The sequence below is a fragment of the Entelurus aequoreus genome, linkage group LG07 (genome assembly GCF_033978785.1).
Source record: "Entelurus aequoreus isolate RoL-2023_Sb linkage group LG07, RoL_Eaeq_v1.1, whole genome shotgun sequence".
NCBI classification, from domain to species: domain Eukaryota; kingdom Metazoa; phylum Chordata; class Actinopteri; order Syngnathiformes; family Syngnathidae; genus Entelurus; species Entelurus aequoreus.
In genome coordinates, this window is record NC_084737.1 from 81368212 (window position 1) to 81385660 (window position 17449).

The 17449-nt window shown below is 41.2% G+C and overlaps 1 protein-coding gene across 4 annotated transcripts in view; it reads right to left on the minus strand.

The window, feature by feature from the left end:
• Positions 1 to 17449, minus strand: part of LOC133654318 (neural cell adhesion molecule L1.1-like) — a 124174-nt gene that overhangs the window by 3058 nt on the left and 103667 nt on the right. For 3 of the 4 annotated variants that reach the window (XM_062054620.1, XM_062054618.1, XM_062054621.1), the window contains 10 exons: positions 17186 to 17411; positions 16991 to 17097; positions 16567 to 16834; positions 16365 to 16487; positions 16071 to 16247; positions 15782 to 15895; positions 15568 to 15717; positions 3798 to 3929; positions 3650 to 3722; positions 3557 to 3568 (listed from right to left, as the gene is read on the minus strand). In XM_062054620.1, the coding sequence (XP_061910604.1) occupies positions 3557 to 3568; positions 3650 to 3722; positions 3798 to 3929; positions 15568 to 15717; positions 15782 to 15895; positions 16071 to 16247; positions 16365 to 16487; positions 16567 to 16834; positions 16991 to 17097; positions 17186 to 17411 (1382 nt within the window). The remainder of the gene's footprint in view (positions 1 to 3556; positions 3569 to 3649; positions 3723 to 3797; positions 3930 to 15567; positions 15718 to 15781; positions 15896 to 16070; positions 16248 to 16364; positions 16488 to 16566; positions 16835 to 16990; positions 17098 to 17185; positions 17412 to 17449) is intronic. The other variant, XM_062054619.1, reaches the window with a different exon arrangement.

The following is a 17449-nucleotide window of genomic DNA, read 5'->3' on the forward strand; positions in this document are numbered from 1 at the left end:
GGCTCTTAGCTTTGTATGGACTCATCGATCGTTTACAAACTGAGTTCGGAGAGGAAGTGACGCCAAAAAAGGCCGCGCCCACACAGGAAGTGGCGTCAGAAGGAACGTGCCACAGACAGTTTCATAACAAGCGGTTTCATCCCGACATGCCGTGTTTCTCCTTCTTCTTAAGGTATTCATGTGGAAATCACACATGAATACCTTAAGAGAAAGCCATTGCAGCTATTTAGGATACAACACTTCTCAGACGGCAAGAGAACTTTCGAGTGTCCAGGTCAGCTGGGATTCTACTTACTGAAAAACTTTGTCCATTTGTCCAAGGAGAGACAACGAGAATGCGGGCTCCCGTGGATGTGATAAAAAAAGGTAGCGTGTGCTTTGTATTACCTGGCCGACAAGGGAAGACTACGGAAAATGCCGAATGTATTTGGACTGGCAAAGCAGACTGTATCAGTTCTTGTCCGCCATGTATGTCCCGGACTCAACGTCTAGGTCCAGAGTATATCAAGTCAGCAAAAAGGAATGGACAATGAAGGTGAAGGTAAAAGAGTGAGGAGTGTCCTGAGCAGATATCTACATCCCTAGTTTGATTGATGTCATCCATCTATTCATCACATTGTTTACTTCCACTTGTCCATTAAAGATGGGATTAATGGATGATTGCTCAGGTGTGATTGACTACCATAGGGCCCCACAGCACACTGGGGCGGGGGTCTTAAACAACCATTGTGTGTGTGTGGACAAGGATAAGGTGAGGTGGGATTTACCATGGATAACCTTAGTGTAGAAGGGGCCTAAAATGGCACTTTCAGTGCCAACGTTAATGCTAATGAGGGGAAATTACACTTCAACGACTGTCGTTGGCTTTGACAGTAGGATTGCTGCTTTGTAGTCAAACATATATTGACAGTAGGATTGCTGCTTTGTAGTCAAACATATATTGACAGTAGGATTGCTGCTTTGTAGTCAAACATATATTGACAGTAGGATTGCTGCTTTGTATTCAAACATATATTGACAGTAGGATTGCTGCTTTGTATTCAAACATATATTGACAGTAGGATTGCTGCTTTGTAGTCAAACATATATTGACAGTAGGATTGCTGCTTTGTATTCAAACATATATTGACAGTAGGATTGCTGCTTTGTATTCAAACATATATTGACAGTAGGATTGCTGCTTTGTAGTCAAACATATATTGACAGTAGGATTGCTGCTTTGTAGTCAAACATATATTGACAGTAGGATTGCTGCTTTGTATTCAAACATATATTAACAGTAGGATTGCTGCTTTGTAGTCAAACATATATTGACAGTAGGATTGCTGCTTTGTATTCAAACATATATTGACAGTAGGATTGCTGCTTTGTAGTCAAACATATATTGACAGTAGGATTGCTGCTTTGTATTCAAACATATATTGACAGTAGGATTGCTGCTTTGTAGTCAAACATATATTGACAGTAGGATTGCTGCTTTGTATTCAAACATATATTGACAGTAGGATTGCTGCTTTGTATTCAAACATATATTGACAGTAGGATTGCTGCTTTGTAGTCAAACATATATTGACAGTAGGATTGCTGCTTTGTAGTCAAACATATATTGACAGTAGGATTGCTGCTTTGTATTCAAACATATATTGACAGTAGGATTGCTGCTTTGTAGTCAAACATATATTGACAGTAGGATTGCTGCTTTGTATTCAAACATATATTGACAGTAGGATTGCTGCTTTGTAGTCAAACATATATTGACAGTAGGATTGCTGCTTTGTATTCAAACATATATTGACAGTAGGATTGCTGCTTTGTATTCAAACATATATTGACAGTAGGATTGCTGCTTTGTAGTCAAACATATATTGACAGTAGGATTGCTGCTTTGTAGTCAAACATATATTGACAGTAGGATTGCTGCTTTGTATTCAAACATATATTGACAGTAGGATTGCTGCTTTGTAGTCAAACATATATTGACAGTAGGATTGCTGCTTTGTAGTCAAACATATATTGACAGTAGGATTGCTGCTTTGTAGTCAAACATATATTGACAGTAGGATTGCTGCTTTGTAGTCAAACATATATTGACAGTAGGATTGCTGCTTTGTAGTCAAACAGTTGTCTTTCTCACTACGATTGCTCAGGCACACCCTCCTGGTGTTGGACTAGAAATATTTGGGGTTCAAATTTTAAATGACTTATAATGGACTTTTCATAGAAAACATTGTTTGTGTCACTTGAATTGTATGATATGAAAGTGAGTGTTTGAACGCAGCATCACAACAACTTGAATTGTATGATATGAAAGTGAGTGTTTGAACGCAGCATCACAACAACTTGAATTGTATGATATGAAAGTGAGTGTTTGAACGCAGCATCACAACAACTTGAATTGTATGATATGAAAGTGAGTGTTTGAACGCAGCATCACAACTTGAATTGTATGATATGAAAGTGAGTGTTTGAACGCAGCATCACAACAACTTGAATTGTATGATATGAAAGTGAGTGTTTGAACGCAGCATCACAACAACTTGAATTGTATGATATGAAAGTGAGTGTTTGAACGCAGCATCACAACAACTTGAATTGTATGATATGAAAGTGAGTGTTTGAACGCAGCATCACAACAACTTGAATTGTATGATATGAAAGTGAGTGTTTGAACGCAGCATCACAACAACTTGAATTGTATGATATGAAAGTGAGTGTTTGAACGCAGCATCACAACAACTTGAATTGTATGATATGAAAGTGAGTGTTTGAACGCAGCATCACAACAACTTGAATTGTATGATATGAAAGTGAGTGTTTGAACGCAGCATCACAACAACTTGAATTGTATGATATGAAAGTGAGTGTTTGAACGCAGCATCACAACTTGAATTGTATGATATGAAAGTGAGTGTTTGAACGCAGCATCACAACAACTTGAATTGTATGATATGAAAGTGAGTGTTTGAACGCAGCATCACAACAACTTGAATTGTATGATATGAAAGTGAGTGTTTGAACGCAGCATCACAACAACTTGAATTGTATGATATGAAAGTGAGTGTTTGAACGCAGCATCACAACTTGAATTGTATGATATGAAAGTGAGTGTTTGAACGCAGCATCACAACAACTTGAATTGTATGATATGAAAGTGAGTGTTTGAACGCAGCATCACAACAACTTGAATTGTATGATATGAAAGTGAGTGTTTGAACGCAGCATCACAACAACTTGAATTGTATGATATGAAAGTGAGTGTTTGAACGCAGCATCACAACAACTTGAATTGTATGATATGAAAGTGAGTGTTTGAACGCAGCATCACAACAACTTGAATTGTATGATATGAAAGTGAGTGTTTGAACGCAGCATCACAACAACTTGAATTGTATGATATGAAAGTGAGTGTTTGAACGCAGCATCACAACTTGAATTGTATGATATGAAAGTGAGTGTTTGAACGCAGCATCACAACAACTTGAATTGTATGATATGAAAGTGAGTGTTTGAACGCAGCATCACAACAACTAGCATGCGAGGCGTTCAAGTTCCTCACCTCTCCAACGATCTGCAAGCGATGCGTTCAAGGGGAAAGTAAAAAGTGAATTTCAGCACAGAGGCGTTAAACGTAGAAGGAGTGGTCACTCGCCTGTACTCTCCGAAGGTTTCGTCCTTCATTGGCCGAGCTTCCGAGTCCACCTCTTTGTCTTCCTTGTCCTTCACTGGGGGAGCCAAACACAACTTGTTAGGTTGGAGCCCGCAGGAGAGAGAAAAATGTCACTTTTTGCCACGCTTACCTGCGTACTTTCCACCCTTTCTGCGCTTGATGAGGCAGAGGATGAGCAGTATGACGATGAGCAGCACGATGGCGCTGATGAGTCCGATGAGCCAGCCCTGGGTGGCAAAGCCGCCGCTCACCTCCGACGGCCCTGGTGACAACATTATTGCTAGTTCATGTGCTCACCACCAGGGTGCGCTACCTACTGATTATTGTGATGGTGGGAATGCCAAGAGGAGCTAAAACAAAAGGTGCGCTAATTCCATGAATGGATGAACGTGGACCCGACTTAAACAAGTTGAAAAACTTATTGGGTAGTTACCAATTGTAGGGAATTTGTACTTCACCGTGCAAGCTACTAAGAAACTTATTGGGGTGTTACCAATTGTAGGGAATTTGTACTTCACCGTGCAAGCTACTAAGAAACTTATTGGGGTGTTACCAATTGTAGGGAATTTGTACTTCACCGTGCAAGCTACTAAGAAACTTATTGGGGTGTTACCAATTGTAGGGAATTTGTACTTCACCGTGCAAGCTACTAAGAAACTTATTGGGGTGTTACCAATTGTAGGGAATTTGTACTTCACCGTGCAAGCTACTAAGAAACTTATTGGGGTGTTACCAATTGTAGGGAATTTGTACTTCACCGTGCAAGCTACTAAGAAACTTATTGGGGTGTTACCAATTGTAGGGAATTTGTACTTCACCGTGCAAGCTACTAAGAAACTTATTGGGGTGTTACCAATTGTAGGGAATTAGTACTTCACCGTGCAAGCTACTAAGAAACTTATTGGGGTGTTACCAATTGTAGGGAATTAGTACTTCACCGTGCAAGCTACTAAGAAACTTATTGGGGTGTTACCAATTGTAGGGAATTTGTACTTCACCGTGCAAGCTACTAAGAAACTTATTGGGGTGTTACCAATTGTAGGGAATTAGTACTTCACCGTGCAAGCTACTAAGAAACTTATTGGGGTGTTACCAATTGTAGGGAATTTGTACTTCACCGTGCAAGCTACTAAGAAACTTATTGGGGTGTTACCAATTGTAGGGAATTTGTACTTCACCGTGCAAGCTACTAAGAAACTTATTGGGGTGTTACCAATTGTAGGGAATTTGTACTTCACCGTGCAAGCTACTAAGAAAAGTTTCAATCAATCAATTGAAAGGACAACATTTATTTTTGCTGAATGTCGCGGCCTGAAGTGCTGGAATTTGCTGCAGGTTTTTTAAAAAAGTTTTCCATTTTGAGAATTGTGGGCGTTACAGAACTTTGAATATGTCCATTTATTTGGATGGGAATATCCCGGAATTTGGGGGAAAACTGAAATATTTGAAAATATTGATAGTAGCACAATTGCCCTAGCCTAGATGGTATGAATGGTTTGGGTTAGGGTTAGCCTAGCCTAGATGGTAGGAATGGTTTGGGTTAGGGTTAGCCTAGCCTAGATGGTAGGAATGGTTTGGGTTAGGGTTAGCCTAGCCTAGATGGTAGGAATGAATGGTTTGGTGTTGGAATGTTTCCAATCGCTTGACAAATGTAGTAACGGTTGGAATTGAGGAGTGGAATTTTAGAATTCCTGGAAAAGCAGGAATTTGTGCGGGGAAAAAATAGAAGCATTTGTTGTCCCAAATCACAAGACAGTTTTGAAGGAAGAATGGTTGGAATTGTTAGAAAAGTGTGGCCTGGGAAAACTTTCAAGGATAAGCTGAAAATAGGACTTTGGAAAACCAGGAATTTGGTGAATTTCTGGAATTTTTTGGATCTTGGAAAATAGTAGTTTGATTGTCCAAGGTGAGTGGAGTGTGTGGATGGTAGTTTGATTGTTCAAGGTGAGTGGAGTATGTGGATGGTAGTTTGATTGTCCAAGGTGAGTGGAGTGTGTGGATGGTAGTTTGGTTGTTCAAGGTGAGTGGAGTGTGTGGATGGTAGTTTGATTGTCCAAGGTGAGTGGAGTGTGTGGATGGTAGTTTGGTTGTTCAAGGTGAGTGGAGTATGTGGATGGTAGTTTGATTGTTCAAGGTGAGTGGAGTATGTGGATGGTAGTTTGATTGTCCAAGGTGAGTGGAGTGTGTGGATGGTAGTTTGATTGTCCAAGGTGAGTGGAGTGTGTGGATGGTAGTTTGATTGTCCAAGGTGGGTGGAGTGTGTGGATGGTAGTTTGGTTGTCCAAGGTGAGTGGAGTGTGTGGATGGTAGTTTGATTGTCCAAGGTGAGTGGAGTGTGTGGATGGTAGTTTGATTGTCCAAGGTGAGTGGAGTGTGTGGATGGTAGTTTGGTAGAATGGTTCAAATCGGCTAAGAAATGTGGGAATTGTGCAAGTTTTAAAAAATGGCTCATTTATTTTCAATGGGAAAATTATCCTGGAAAACCGGGAATTCTGGGTAATCTTGGATTTTTAAAAAACATGTTTTGGGGAACTTACCATTCCCGAGTGTTTTGATACTTAAACAGTTTTGATCAAGTATTGGCAAAGTTTTGCGGCTGAACAATGACAATCAATAGATGAATTTGTTGGTGTGTGCTTGAGCGTTCACACAATTATAAAAGTATAATTGTGTGTTGTATAATTGTGTATTATACACAATTATACAACACACAATTATACAAGTATAATTGTGTGTTGTATAATTTGTATTATACACAATTACACTTGTATAATCGTGTGTTGTATAATTGTGTGTTGTATAATTGTGTATGATACACAATTATACAACACACAATTATACTTGTATAATTGTGTGTTGTATAATTGTGTGTTGTATAATTGTGTGTTGCATAATTGTGTATGATACACAATTATACAACACACAATTATACTTGTATAATTGTGTGTTGTATAATTGTGTATAATTGTGTATGATACACAATTATACGTGTAGAAAGAAACACCACCAAAGGCCGCAGACCTTCTCCGTGTAGTTTTTACGCTTGGAAAGGTCCAACACATTTACCCCCGCACGTTAAGAGCATTTTTGAACTGTTGAGATTGATCTGTAGCGATAATTTTTCTCAGTAAATGAAGTACGATGAGAGATTATCATCACACTTCAACATCTCTAACATGTACTGTATATGCTGCCTGTTTGCGAGGTCAGCTTTGCAAAAGAAATGTTCTTAATTGTCCAACTTTGGATAAATACAGTCAACATGTCAACTAGTAAGTGAGGACGTGTTGCTAAATGTTTGTAGACTACATTACCCAAAAGGCTTAGCGGCAGACAGGAAGCTCTGACAATTGAAGAATAGTTTATATTTTGTTTCCGTTCCTGCTTCATCTACATCAGAAACAAACAAAAATGAGGCTTATTGGCCAGAACGTGCGGGGAAGTTGCGAGCCTTGGACAAAGTAACGAGGCCGTGCATCATTTGCGGAGTTTGATTGATTGATTGATTGATTGATTTTCGTGAAATGGCGATTTCGCTTCTCACCTGTCAGGTCTGCAGGGCCCAAGCAAAGGGTGCTAAAATGTCACTTAAACATCTTTGCTAAACACCTGAAGGGGTACTGCTCTTTTTTGAGGGGGGATTTTGCCTGCCGTTCACAAGACAAATTACATATGTTTTTCTTTTTTTTTAATGCATTCTAAATCGCAAATAAATGCTAGCAAAGGTCAGCTAACAACATAATCAATAGGAGACAATCTATTCTGCCTTTAAAGCGCTCTAAAAACATGTATATTTATATACACAATGTAAGTATATATGTCATGTAGTAACATTCATAATAACATGTAATATATACATGATGTAAGTGTATATGTCATGTAGAAACATTCATAATAACATGTCATATATACATGATGTAAGTGTATATGTCATCTAGTAACATTCATAATAACATGTAATATATACATGATGTAAGTATATATGTCATGTAGTAACATTCATAATAACATGTAATATATACATGATGTAAGTGTATATGTCATGTAGAAACATTCATAATAACATGTCATATATACATGATGTAAGTGTATATGTCATCTAGTAACATTCATAATAACATGTAATATATACATGATGTAAGTATATATGTCATGTAGTAACATTCATAATAACATGTAATATATACATGATGTAAGTATATATGTCATGTAGTAACATTCATAATAACATGTCATATATACATGATGTAAGTATATATGTCATGTAGAAACATTCATAATAACATGTAATATATACATGATGTAAGTATATATGTCATGTAGTAACATTCATAATAACATGTAATATATACATGATGTAAGTATATTTGTCATGTAGTAACATTCATAATAACATGTAATATATACATGATGTAAGTATATATGTCATGTAGTAACATTCATAATAACATGTAATATATACATGATGTAAGTATATATGTCATGTAGTAACATTCATAATAACATGTAATACATACATGATGTAAGTATATATGTCATGTAGTAACATTCATAATAACATGTAATATATACATGATGTAAGTATATATGTCATGTAGTAACATTCATAATAACATGTAATATATACATGATGTAAGTATATATGTCATGTAGTAACATTCATAATAACATGTAATATATACATGATGTAAGTATATATGTCATGTAGTAACATTCATAATAACATGTAATATATACATGATGTAAGTGTATATGTCATCTAGTAACATTCATAATAACATGTCATATATACATGATGTAAGTATATATGTCATGTAGTAACATTCATAATAACATGTAATATTTAAATATTTTCATCATACTGTAAGTATATAAGTAATGTAGTAACATTAATAATAACTTGTCATTTTTACGTATTTTGCTCATTTAAAGCATTCATTTCATAGACGCATCACAACGTTCCTTTTTCCCCGCAACAAACCTAATCATGGCAGACTTCATGAGAGACAACAAACAATGATGTGCATGAGGAGAATTTGTTGTGCTAATCAAAAAGAAAAATTCAGCCTTGTGAAAAAAACAAAAAAACAAATCACGGTGTTGCTAACCCTTTATCATGCAAACACAAAGACAGTTGTGTAGTTGCTAGCTATGTTAGCATGCTGGTGTGGAAATGTGTTTATAGCGTGCTGCTTATAAAGTACCAGGTCCTAAGGTCCATGCTAGCTATGTTAGCATGCTGGTGTGGAAATGTGTTTATAGCGTGCTGCTTATAAAGTACCAGGTCCTAAGGTCCATGCTAGCTATGTTAGCATGCTGGTGTGGAAATGTGTTTATAGCGTGCTGCTTATAAAGTACCAGGTCCTAAGGTCCATGCTAGCTATGTTAGCATGCTGGTGTGGAAATGTGTTTATAGCGTGCTGCTTATAAAGTACCAGGTCCTAAGGTCCATGCTAGCTATGTTAGCATGCTGGTGTGGAAATGTGTTTATAGCGTGCTGCTTATAAAGTACCAGGTCCTAAGGTCCATGCTAGCTATGTTAGCATGCTGGTGTGGAAATGTGTTTATAGCGTGCTGCTTATAAAGTACCAGGTCCTAAGGTCCATGCTAGCTATGTTAGCATGCTGGTGTGGAAATGTGTTTATAGCGTGCTCCTTATAAAGTACCAGGTTCTAAGGTCCATGCTAGCTATGTTAGCATGCTGGTGTGGAAATGTGTTTATAGCGTGCTGCTTATAAAGTACCAGGTCCTAAGGTCCATGCTAGCTATGTTAGCATGCTCGTGTGGAAATGTGTTTATAGCGTGCTGCTTATAAAGTACCAGGTCCTAAGGTCCATGCTAGCTATGTTAGCATGCTGGTGTGGAAATGTGTTTATAGCGTGCTGCTTATAAAGTACCAGGTCCTAAGGTCCATGCTAGCTATGTTAGCATGCTGGTGTGGAAATGTGTTTATAGCGTGCTGCTTATAAAGTACCAGGTCCTAAGGTACATGCTAGCTATGTTAGCATGCTGGTGTGGAAATGTGTTTATAGCGTGCTGCTTATAAAGTACCAGGTCCTAAGGTCCATGCTAGCTATGTTAGCATGCTGGTGTGGAAATGTGTTTATAGCGTGCTCCTTATAAAGTACCAGGTCCTAAGGTCCATGCTAGCTATGTTAGCATGCTGGTGTGGAAATGTGTTTATAGCGTGCTGCTTATAAAGTACCAGGTCCTAAGGCATACTTGCCAACCCTCCCGTTTTTAGCGGGAGAATCCCGATATTCAGCGCCTCTCCCGACAACCTCCCTTCTCCCGACAAACTCCCGGTATTCAGCTGGAGCTGGAGGCCACGCCCCCTCCAGCTCAATGCGGACCTGAGTGTGAGTGGGGACAGCCGTTCTCACGTCCGCTTTCCCACAATCTAAACTCGCCTGCGTCATAACATCTAGGGCTTTTGGGAGTGCACATTAAGTATTAGTAGACGCAGCAGAAGGAGGAGGAATACAGACATGGCGACGCCGAGCAAGATGAAGAAATACGCTTGCAAGTTCCAAAGCGAATGGAAACAAGAATTTCAATTCATCCAGGACAGTTGGAAGGGGAAGGGGTATGTTGCCTGTACATTTTGTAGAACAGACTTCTCAATTGAACACGGTGGCCCAAATGATATACTCATCATGAACGGAGAGCGAAGCACAAGGCGGCGGCAGCGCAGCACCGGTCACAGTCCAGTATTATGGGCCACCTCGCAAAATGGAGACCCGATGGCAGCACCGGTCACAGTCCAGTATTATGGGCCACCTCGCAAAATGGAGACCCGATGGCAGCACCGGTCACAGTCCAGTATTATGGGCCACCTCGCAAAATGGAGACCCGATGGCAGCACCGGTCACAGTCCAGTATTATGGGCCACCTCGCAAAATGGAGACCCGATGGTGTAATATATGCCGAGACAAAGATGACTATGCTGATAGCTGCAAGCAACATCCCATTCTCATTTGCGGATGTTTACAACAAATCCGTGAAGGATATGTTCCCGGATTCAGAGATCGCTTGCCAGTACTCAAATGGCAGAACAAAGGCGACTCAAATAGTGAAAGGTAAGTTTTTTTTTTTAGTAAGCAGCAAGTACAGTACAGTTAGTAGAACAACTGTGTTTTCATTAGTGTGTCTTTGATAGGTGCCATCGCCCCGGAATTGGACAAGGAAGTGATGGAACTTTGCCAAAACCAACTCTTTGGTCTGATGTGTGATGAAAGCACAAGCAGAAAGACGGAGGATAAAGTATGGAAGTATGGAGGTATGGAGGTATGGAGGATAAAGTATGGAGGTATGGAGGTATGGAGGATAAAGTATGGAGGTATGGAGGATAAAGTATGGAGGTATGGAGGTATGGAGGTATGGAGGATAAAGTATGGAGGATAAAGTATGGAGGTATGGAGGTATGGAGGATAAAGTATGGAGGTATGGAGGTATGGAGGATAAAGTATGGAGGTATGGAGGTATGGAGGATAAAGTATGGAGGTATGGAGGTATGGAGGATAAAGTATGGAGGTATGGAGGATAAAGTATGGAGGTATGGAGGTATGGAGGATAAAGTATGGAGGTATGGAGGATAAAGTATGGAGGTATGGAGGATAAAGTATGGAGGTATGGAGGTATGAAGGATAAAGTATGGAGGTATGGAGGATAAAGTATGGAGGTATGGAGGTATGGAGGATAAAGTATGGAGGTATGGAGGTATGGAGGATAAAGTATGGAGGTATGGAGGATAAAGTATGGAGGTATGGAGGTATGGAGGATAAAGTATGGAGGTATGGAGGATAAAGTATGGAGGTATGGAGGATAAAGTATGGAGGTATGGAGGATAAAGTATGGAGGTATGGAGGATAAAGTATGGAGGTATGGAGGATAAAGTATGGAGGTATGGAGGTATGGAGGATAAAGTATGGAGGTATGGAGGATAAAGTATGGAGGTATGGAGGATAAAGTATGGAGGTATGGAGGTATGGAGGTATGGAGGATAAAGTATGGAGGTATGGAGGATAAAGTATGTCTTTTGTATTTACACTCCTCTTGTAAAGTCATGTTGTGGCTGCTGTGAAGATTGCTTGCTAAATATATTTATATATATATATATATATTTTTTTTTTTTATAGTGGAACCTCGGATTCAGGAGGAACAGTGTGGTTTTCGTCCTGGTCGTGGAACTGTGGACCAGCTCTATACTCTCGGCAGGGTCCTTGAGGGTGCATGGGAGTTTGCCCAACCAGTCTACATGTGTTTTGTGGACTTGGAGAAGGCATTGGACCGTGTCCCTCGGGAAGTCCTGTGGGGAGTGCTCAGAGAGTATGGGGTATCGGACTGTCTGATTGTGGCGGTCCGCTCCCTGTATGATCAGTGTCAGAGTTTGGTCCGCATTGCCGGCAGTAAGTCGGACACGTTTCCAGTGAGGGTTGGACTCCGCCAAGGCTGCCCTTTGTCACCCATTCTGTTCTGAACTTTTATGGACAGAATTTCTAGGCGCAGTCAAGGCGTTGAGGGGATCTGGTTTGGTGGCTGCAGGATTAGGTCTCTGCTTTTTGCAGATGATGTGGTCCTGATGGCTTCATCTGGCCAGGATCTTCAGCTCTCGCTGGATCGGTTCGCAGCCGAGTGTGAAGCGACTGGGATGGGAATCAGCACCTCCAAGTCCGAATCCATGGTTCTCGCCCGGAAAAGGGTGGAGTGCCATCTCCAGGTTGCGGAGGAGACCCTGCCCCAAGTGGAGGAGTTCAAGTACCTCGGAGTCTTGTTCACGAGTGAGGGAAGAGTGGATGGTGAGATCGACAGGCGGATCGGTGCGGCGTCTTCAGTAATGCGGACGCTGTATCGATCCGTTGTGGTGAAGAAGGAGCTGAGCCGGAAGGCAAAGCTCTCAATTTACCGGTCGATCTACGTTCCCATCCTCACCTATGGTCATGAGCTTTGGGTTATGATCGAAAGGACAAGATCACGGGTACAAGCGGCCCAAATGAGTTTCCTCCGCCGGGTGGCGGGTCTCTCCCTTAGAGATAGGGTGAGAAGCTCTGCCATCCGGGAGGAGCTCAAAGTAAAGCCGCTGCTCCTCCACATGGAGAGGAGCCAGATGAGGTGGTTCGGGCATCTGGTCAGGATGCCACCCGAACGCCTCCCTAGGGAGGTGTTTAGGGCACGTCCAACCGGTAGGAGGCCACGGGGAAGACCCAGGACACGTTGGGAAGACTATGTCTCCCGGCTGGCCTGGGAACGCCCCGGGATCCCCCGGGAGAAGCTGGACGAAGTGGCTGGGGAGAGGGAAGTCTGGGCTTCCCTGCTTAAGCTGCTGCCCCCGCGACCCGACCTCGGATAAGCGGAAGAAGATGGATGGATGGATGGATATATGTTTTTTTTAAGGAGTTTGTGATATTGGCCAGGGTTTGCGATCGGAAAACTGAGGAGGTGGTGACGAAGTTTATGCACATGCCGGTGTGCAACATTGGCACAGCAGAGAAGCTCTTTGAGTCACTGAACACAGTGCTAAGGTCAATGTAAAGTCGCTTATGTGTAAATGTAAATATATTACAGTATGCTAGGACAGTGGTGCTCAAATGGGGGTGCGTGTACCCCTGGGGGTACTTGAAGGTATGCCAAGGGGTACGTGAGATTTTTTTTTAAATATTCTAAAAATAGCAACAATTCAAAAATCCTTTATAAATATATTTATTGAATAATACTTCAACAAAATATGAATGTAAGTTCATAAACTGAACATCCAATCAAGCAGGCTATTCCATTCGTTACAATGCAATATTCAGTGTAGATTTGTTGTGGACATGTTCCATAAATATTGATGTTAAACATTTCTTTTTTTGTGAAGAAATGTTTAGAATGAAGTTGATGAATCCAGATGGATCTCTACTACAATCCAGATGGATCTCTACTACAATCCAGATGGATCTCTACTACAATCCAGATGGATCTCTACTACAATCCAGATGGATCTCTACTACAATCCAGATGGATCTCTACTACAATCCAGATGGATCTCTACTACAATCCAGATGGATCTCTACTACAATCCAGATGGATCTCTACTACAATCCAGATGGATCTCTACTACAATCCAGATGGATCTCTACTACAATCCCCAAAGAGGCCACTTTAAGTTGATGATTACGTCGATGTGTAGGAAATCTTTATTTAGAATTGAATCACTTGTTTATATTTCAACAAATTTTTAGTTATTTTTATATCTTTTTTTCCAAATAGTTCAAGAAAGACCACAACAAATGAGCAATATTTTGCACTGTTATACAATTTAATAAATGAGAAACTGATGACATAGTGCTGTATTTGACTTCTGTATCTCTATTTTTCCACCAAAAATGCTTTGCTCTGATTAGGGGGTACTTGAATTAAAGGGGGTACTTGAATTAAAGGAGGTACTTGAATTAAAGGGGGTACATGAGTGCAAAGAGGTTGAGAACCACTGTGCTAGGAGACAGACCACTAATAAGTCATGTTGTGCTTTGTTTATTCCTAGTGACAGAAAAATTGACTGGAGAAAGGAAACCATGCAGCATTAATGGTAAGAAGTATTTAATTGATTATTGGTTACCTTCAGAATAACAATGTTATTAAAAAGAAAAAGAGACTTATTGTACTCTAAAAATGTTGTTCTTACTTAAAAATGCACGCACTTAGTTGTATTCAGAGTTAAAGAATATTATATGGCTCTCACCAAAATACATTTGAAAATATTTGGCTTTCATGGCTCTCTCAGCCAAAAAGGTTCCCGACCCGTTATAGAGGATAAGACTAGAGAAAGCAATTATATCCCAAGCTCACTTGTGCTTAATTTGCTCATTTTCATTTGCAGTTATGGAGCTAGGAAGTAGTCTGCCGCAGCTGCGATTGGACCTGACCAGCCTCCGGGTACAAGTACTGGACTACCAATTGCTTGCCAGGGAACATCTTCCCTAGGAAGCAAGGATTGACCGGTTTTGGGCCATGCTAGGGAGAGATGGATGATTCCCCACACTCGTGCATTTGATGAAAGCACTTTTATGCCACACAGCAATGCATCATCAGAGGGTGTTCAGCATCATCAGAGGGTGTTCAGCATGGCTCGAAAAATAGTGACAGAGAATAGAAAGAGGATGGACAATTCAACCCTTAACTTACTCCTTTCCTGCAAAATACATTTCACAGATGCTGCCCACAGCTATATTCCTTCAAAGGCTGTGCTTCTGGCTGCAAAGCATTGCACTTTCAAGTACAACAATGTGTTGTGTGTATAAGTGTAAATAAATGAACACTAAAATTCAAGTATTTCTTTTATTTATATTTATATATATATATAATAAAATAAATATATATATATAGCTAGAATTCACTGAAAGTCAAGTATATATATATATATATATATATATATATATATATATATATATATATATATATATTGAAATACTTGGTGAATTCAAGCTGTAAAATACTCTCCTGTTAACCACGCCCCCAACCACGCCCCCCGTCCAACCACGCCCCCCAGCCCGGCCAAGACACCCCACCCCACCTCCCCCACCTCCCGATATTGGAGGTCTCAAGGTTGGCAAGTATGTCCTAAGGTCCATGCTAGCTATGTTAGCATGCTGGTGTGGAAATGTGTTTATAGCATGCTGCTTATAAAGTACCAGGTCCTAAGGTCCATGCTAGCTATGTTAGCATGCTGGTGTGGAAATATGTTTATAGCGTGCTGCTTATAAAGTACCAGGTCCTAAGGTCCATGCTAGCTATGTTAGCATGCTGGTGTGGAAATGTGTTTATAGCGTGCTGCTTATAAAGTACCAGGTCCTAAGGTCCATGCTAGCTATGTTAGCATGCTGGTGTGGAAATGTGTTTATAGCGTGCTGCTTATAAAGTACCAGGTCCTAAGGTCCATGCTGATGACGCCCACTGTGTGTAGTTCCCATGCTTGACCACAAGGTGGTACTCAGTTCCTGGCTGAAGGCCCGTCAGAGAGTAGAACGCCTGCGTGGAGTTCACCATTTCTGACTCCTCCCACTGACCACCAGCTGAAAAACAGAGCGAGATCATGTTTTCCTCCATCGCGGTCTTCCTCTTTTTTTTTTCACGTACCACTCTTCCTAAGAAAGCTGATGTGGAAGCCGTGGTTCCTCTCTCGCTCTCCAGGTACCCAGCTTAAGTTGAACGCCATGTTACTTGGCGTGATGGTGATGTTTGACGGGGGAACTGCATGGAGGGAGAGCATGAACATAATCTGGCAGGAAGAACCTGGTCCATAGGATGACTTGATCTTGACAGAGTTGGGATAGAGCTTGTAAAACTGTGAATACAATTGTCCTGAAACTGCTTGGAAGGCCACCTCACCAACAAATATCATGACCGTTAGAAGTTGTTATTTTACCTCCGTCAAAGAGGGTGGCGTTCCTCTTTGTGATGGGCTGTCCGGTCCCTGCGGCGGTGCGAGCAATCACCTTGAAGTTGTAATAGCTCTGAGGGCTCAGAGCGTCCAACACAAGGTGGGTCACATTGGGATCACCGATCTCCTCCATCTGGAGTGGACTATCTCTGCTCTTCACCTCTGCGCATGCAGAAAACACGGCACAATCACTCGGTGAACTTTCAAGAATTTTACAGAATCTCAACTCTGGAATCGTTTGGTCCAATTCTAGAAGGATTAGGCACACATCGGACATACCTTGTTGGTACTGCACCACATATCCCAGCAGAATTCCGTTGGTTTCCACTGGGGGGGTCCAGTAGAGAATCATAGAGTTTTCTGATGGGCTCTCAAATGTTAGCGACGCTGGAGGTCCGGGAGCTGCACCATGACAATGAGGTGATGAAATATCAAACCTCTGTACAAACATTTAAGAAATAGCCCTTTATCTGAGGCTTACCTCCTTCTGGGGTGCTGAAGTGGACTGCCGCAGAAAGAGGGCTCTCTCCTTTGCTGTTAAAGACCGCGACGGAAACCTTGTACTGAGAGTAAAGCTGCAGCCCTTTCACTTCCTCTGAGTTCTTATTGCCCAGGACCACCACCACCTTATCATCCTTCTTGGCTTGATCCCATCTTCCTTCTCGCTCCCGGTCTTCCTGCCAGTGGTTCCTTTCCCCGGGTGACCTTCGGCCCCGACCCCCTTGTGGATCAAGCCTCTTGATATAGATCTGACACGAAGGACAAGGATTAGACTTCAAATAGTGTGTCTGAGACTCTCATATTGACATAGGTACATGGGATTACAGATGGCATTTGTTGTTGTTGTCAGGAGTCAGCACAAACTCGGATTAAAAACAGTCCCTGGTTTTAACAGCCTCTAGTACCTTGTATCCCAGAAGAAGGCCTCTGACGTTCTGGGCTTCATTCCACTTAACAGCAACGGTCCTGTTCATCACTGTGACTGAGACTCCACTGGGAGCTTCCTCAGGAACTAAGACAAGGAATTCATCTCATTTGGACCCAAACTGACCGACTAAGGCAAATATGCTGAACTTGGTATGGAGTTATTTGTGTAGTACCATCCTCTCCAGAATATCCGATCCCAGCCTCCGTTGTAGGTCCTTCACCCAGTGAGTTGACGGCTTGGACTTTAATCTCAAATGGCACGTATGTTCCTGTGTTGTTCACCAAGAAGGGCGGAGACTTGGCGTGGCCGTGGTTCCAATGAACACTCTTGCCACCCTCCTCCCTCCATAAAACCTTGTATTGGAAGCCCTCGCTGTTGTGTGATCTTCTGGGCATCTCCTACGAGTCCACAGAAGGTTAAAAGCATGAGGTTTTTT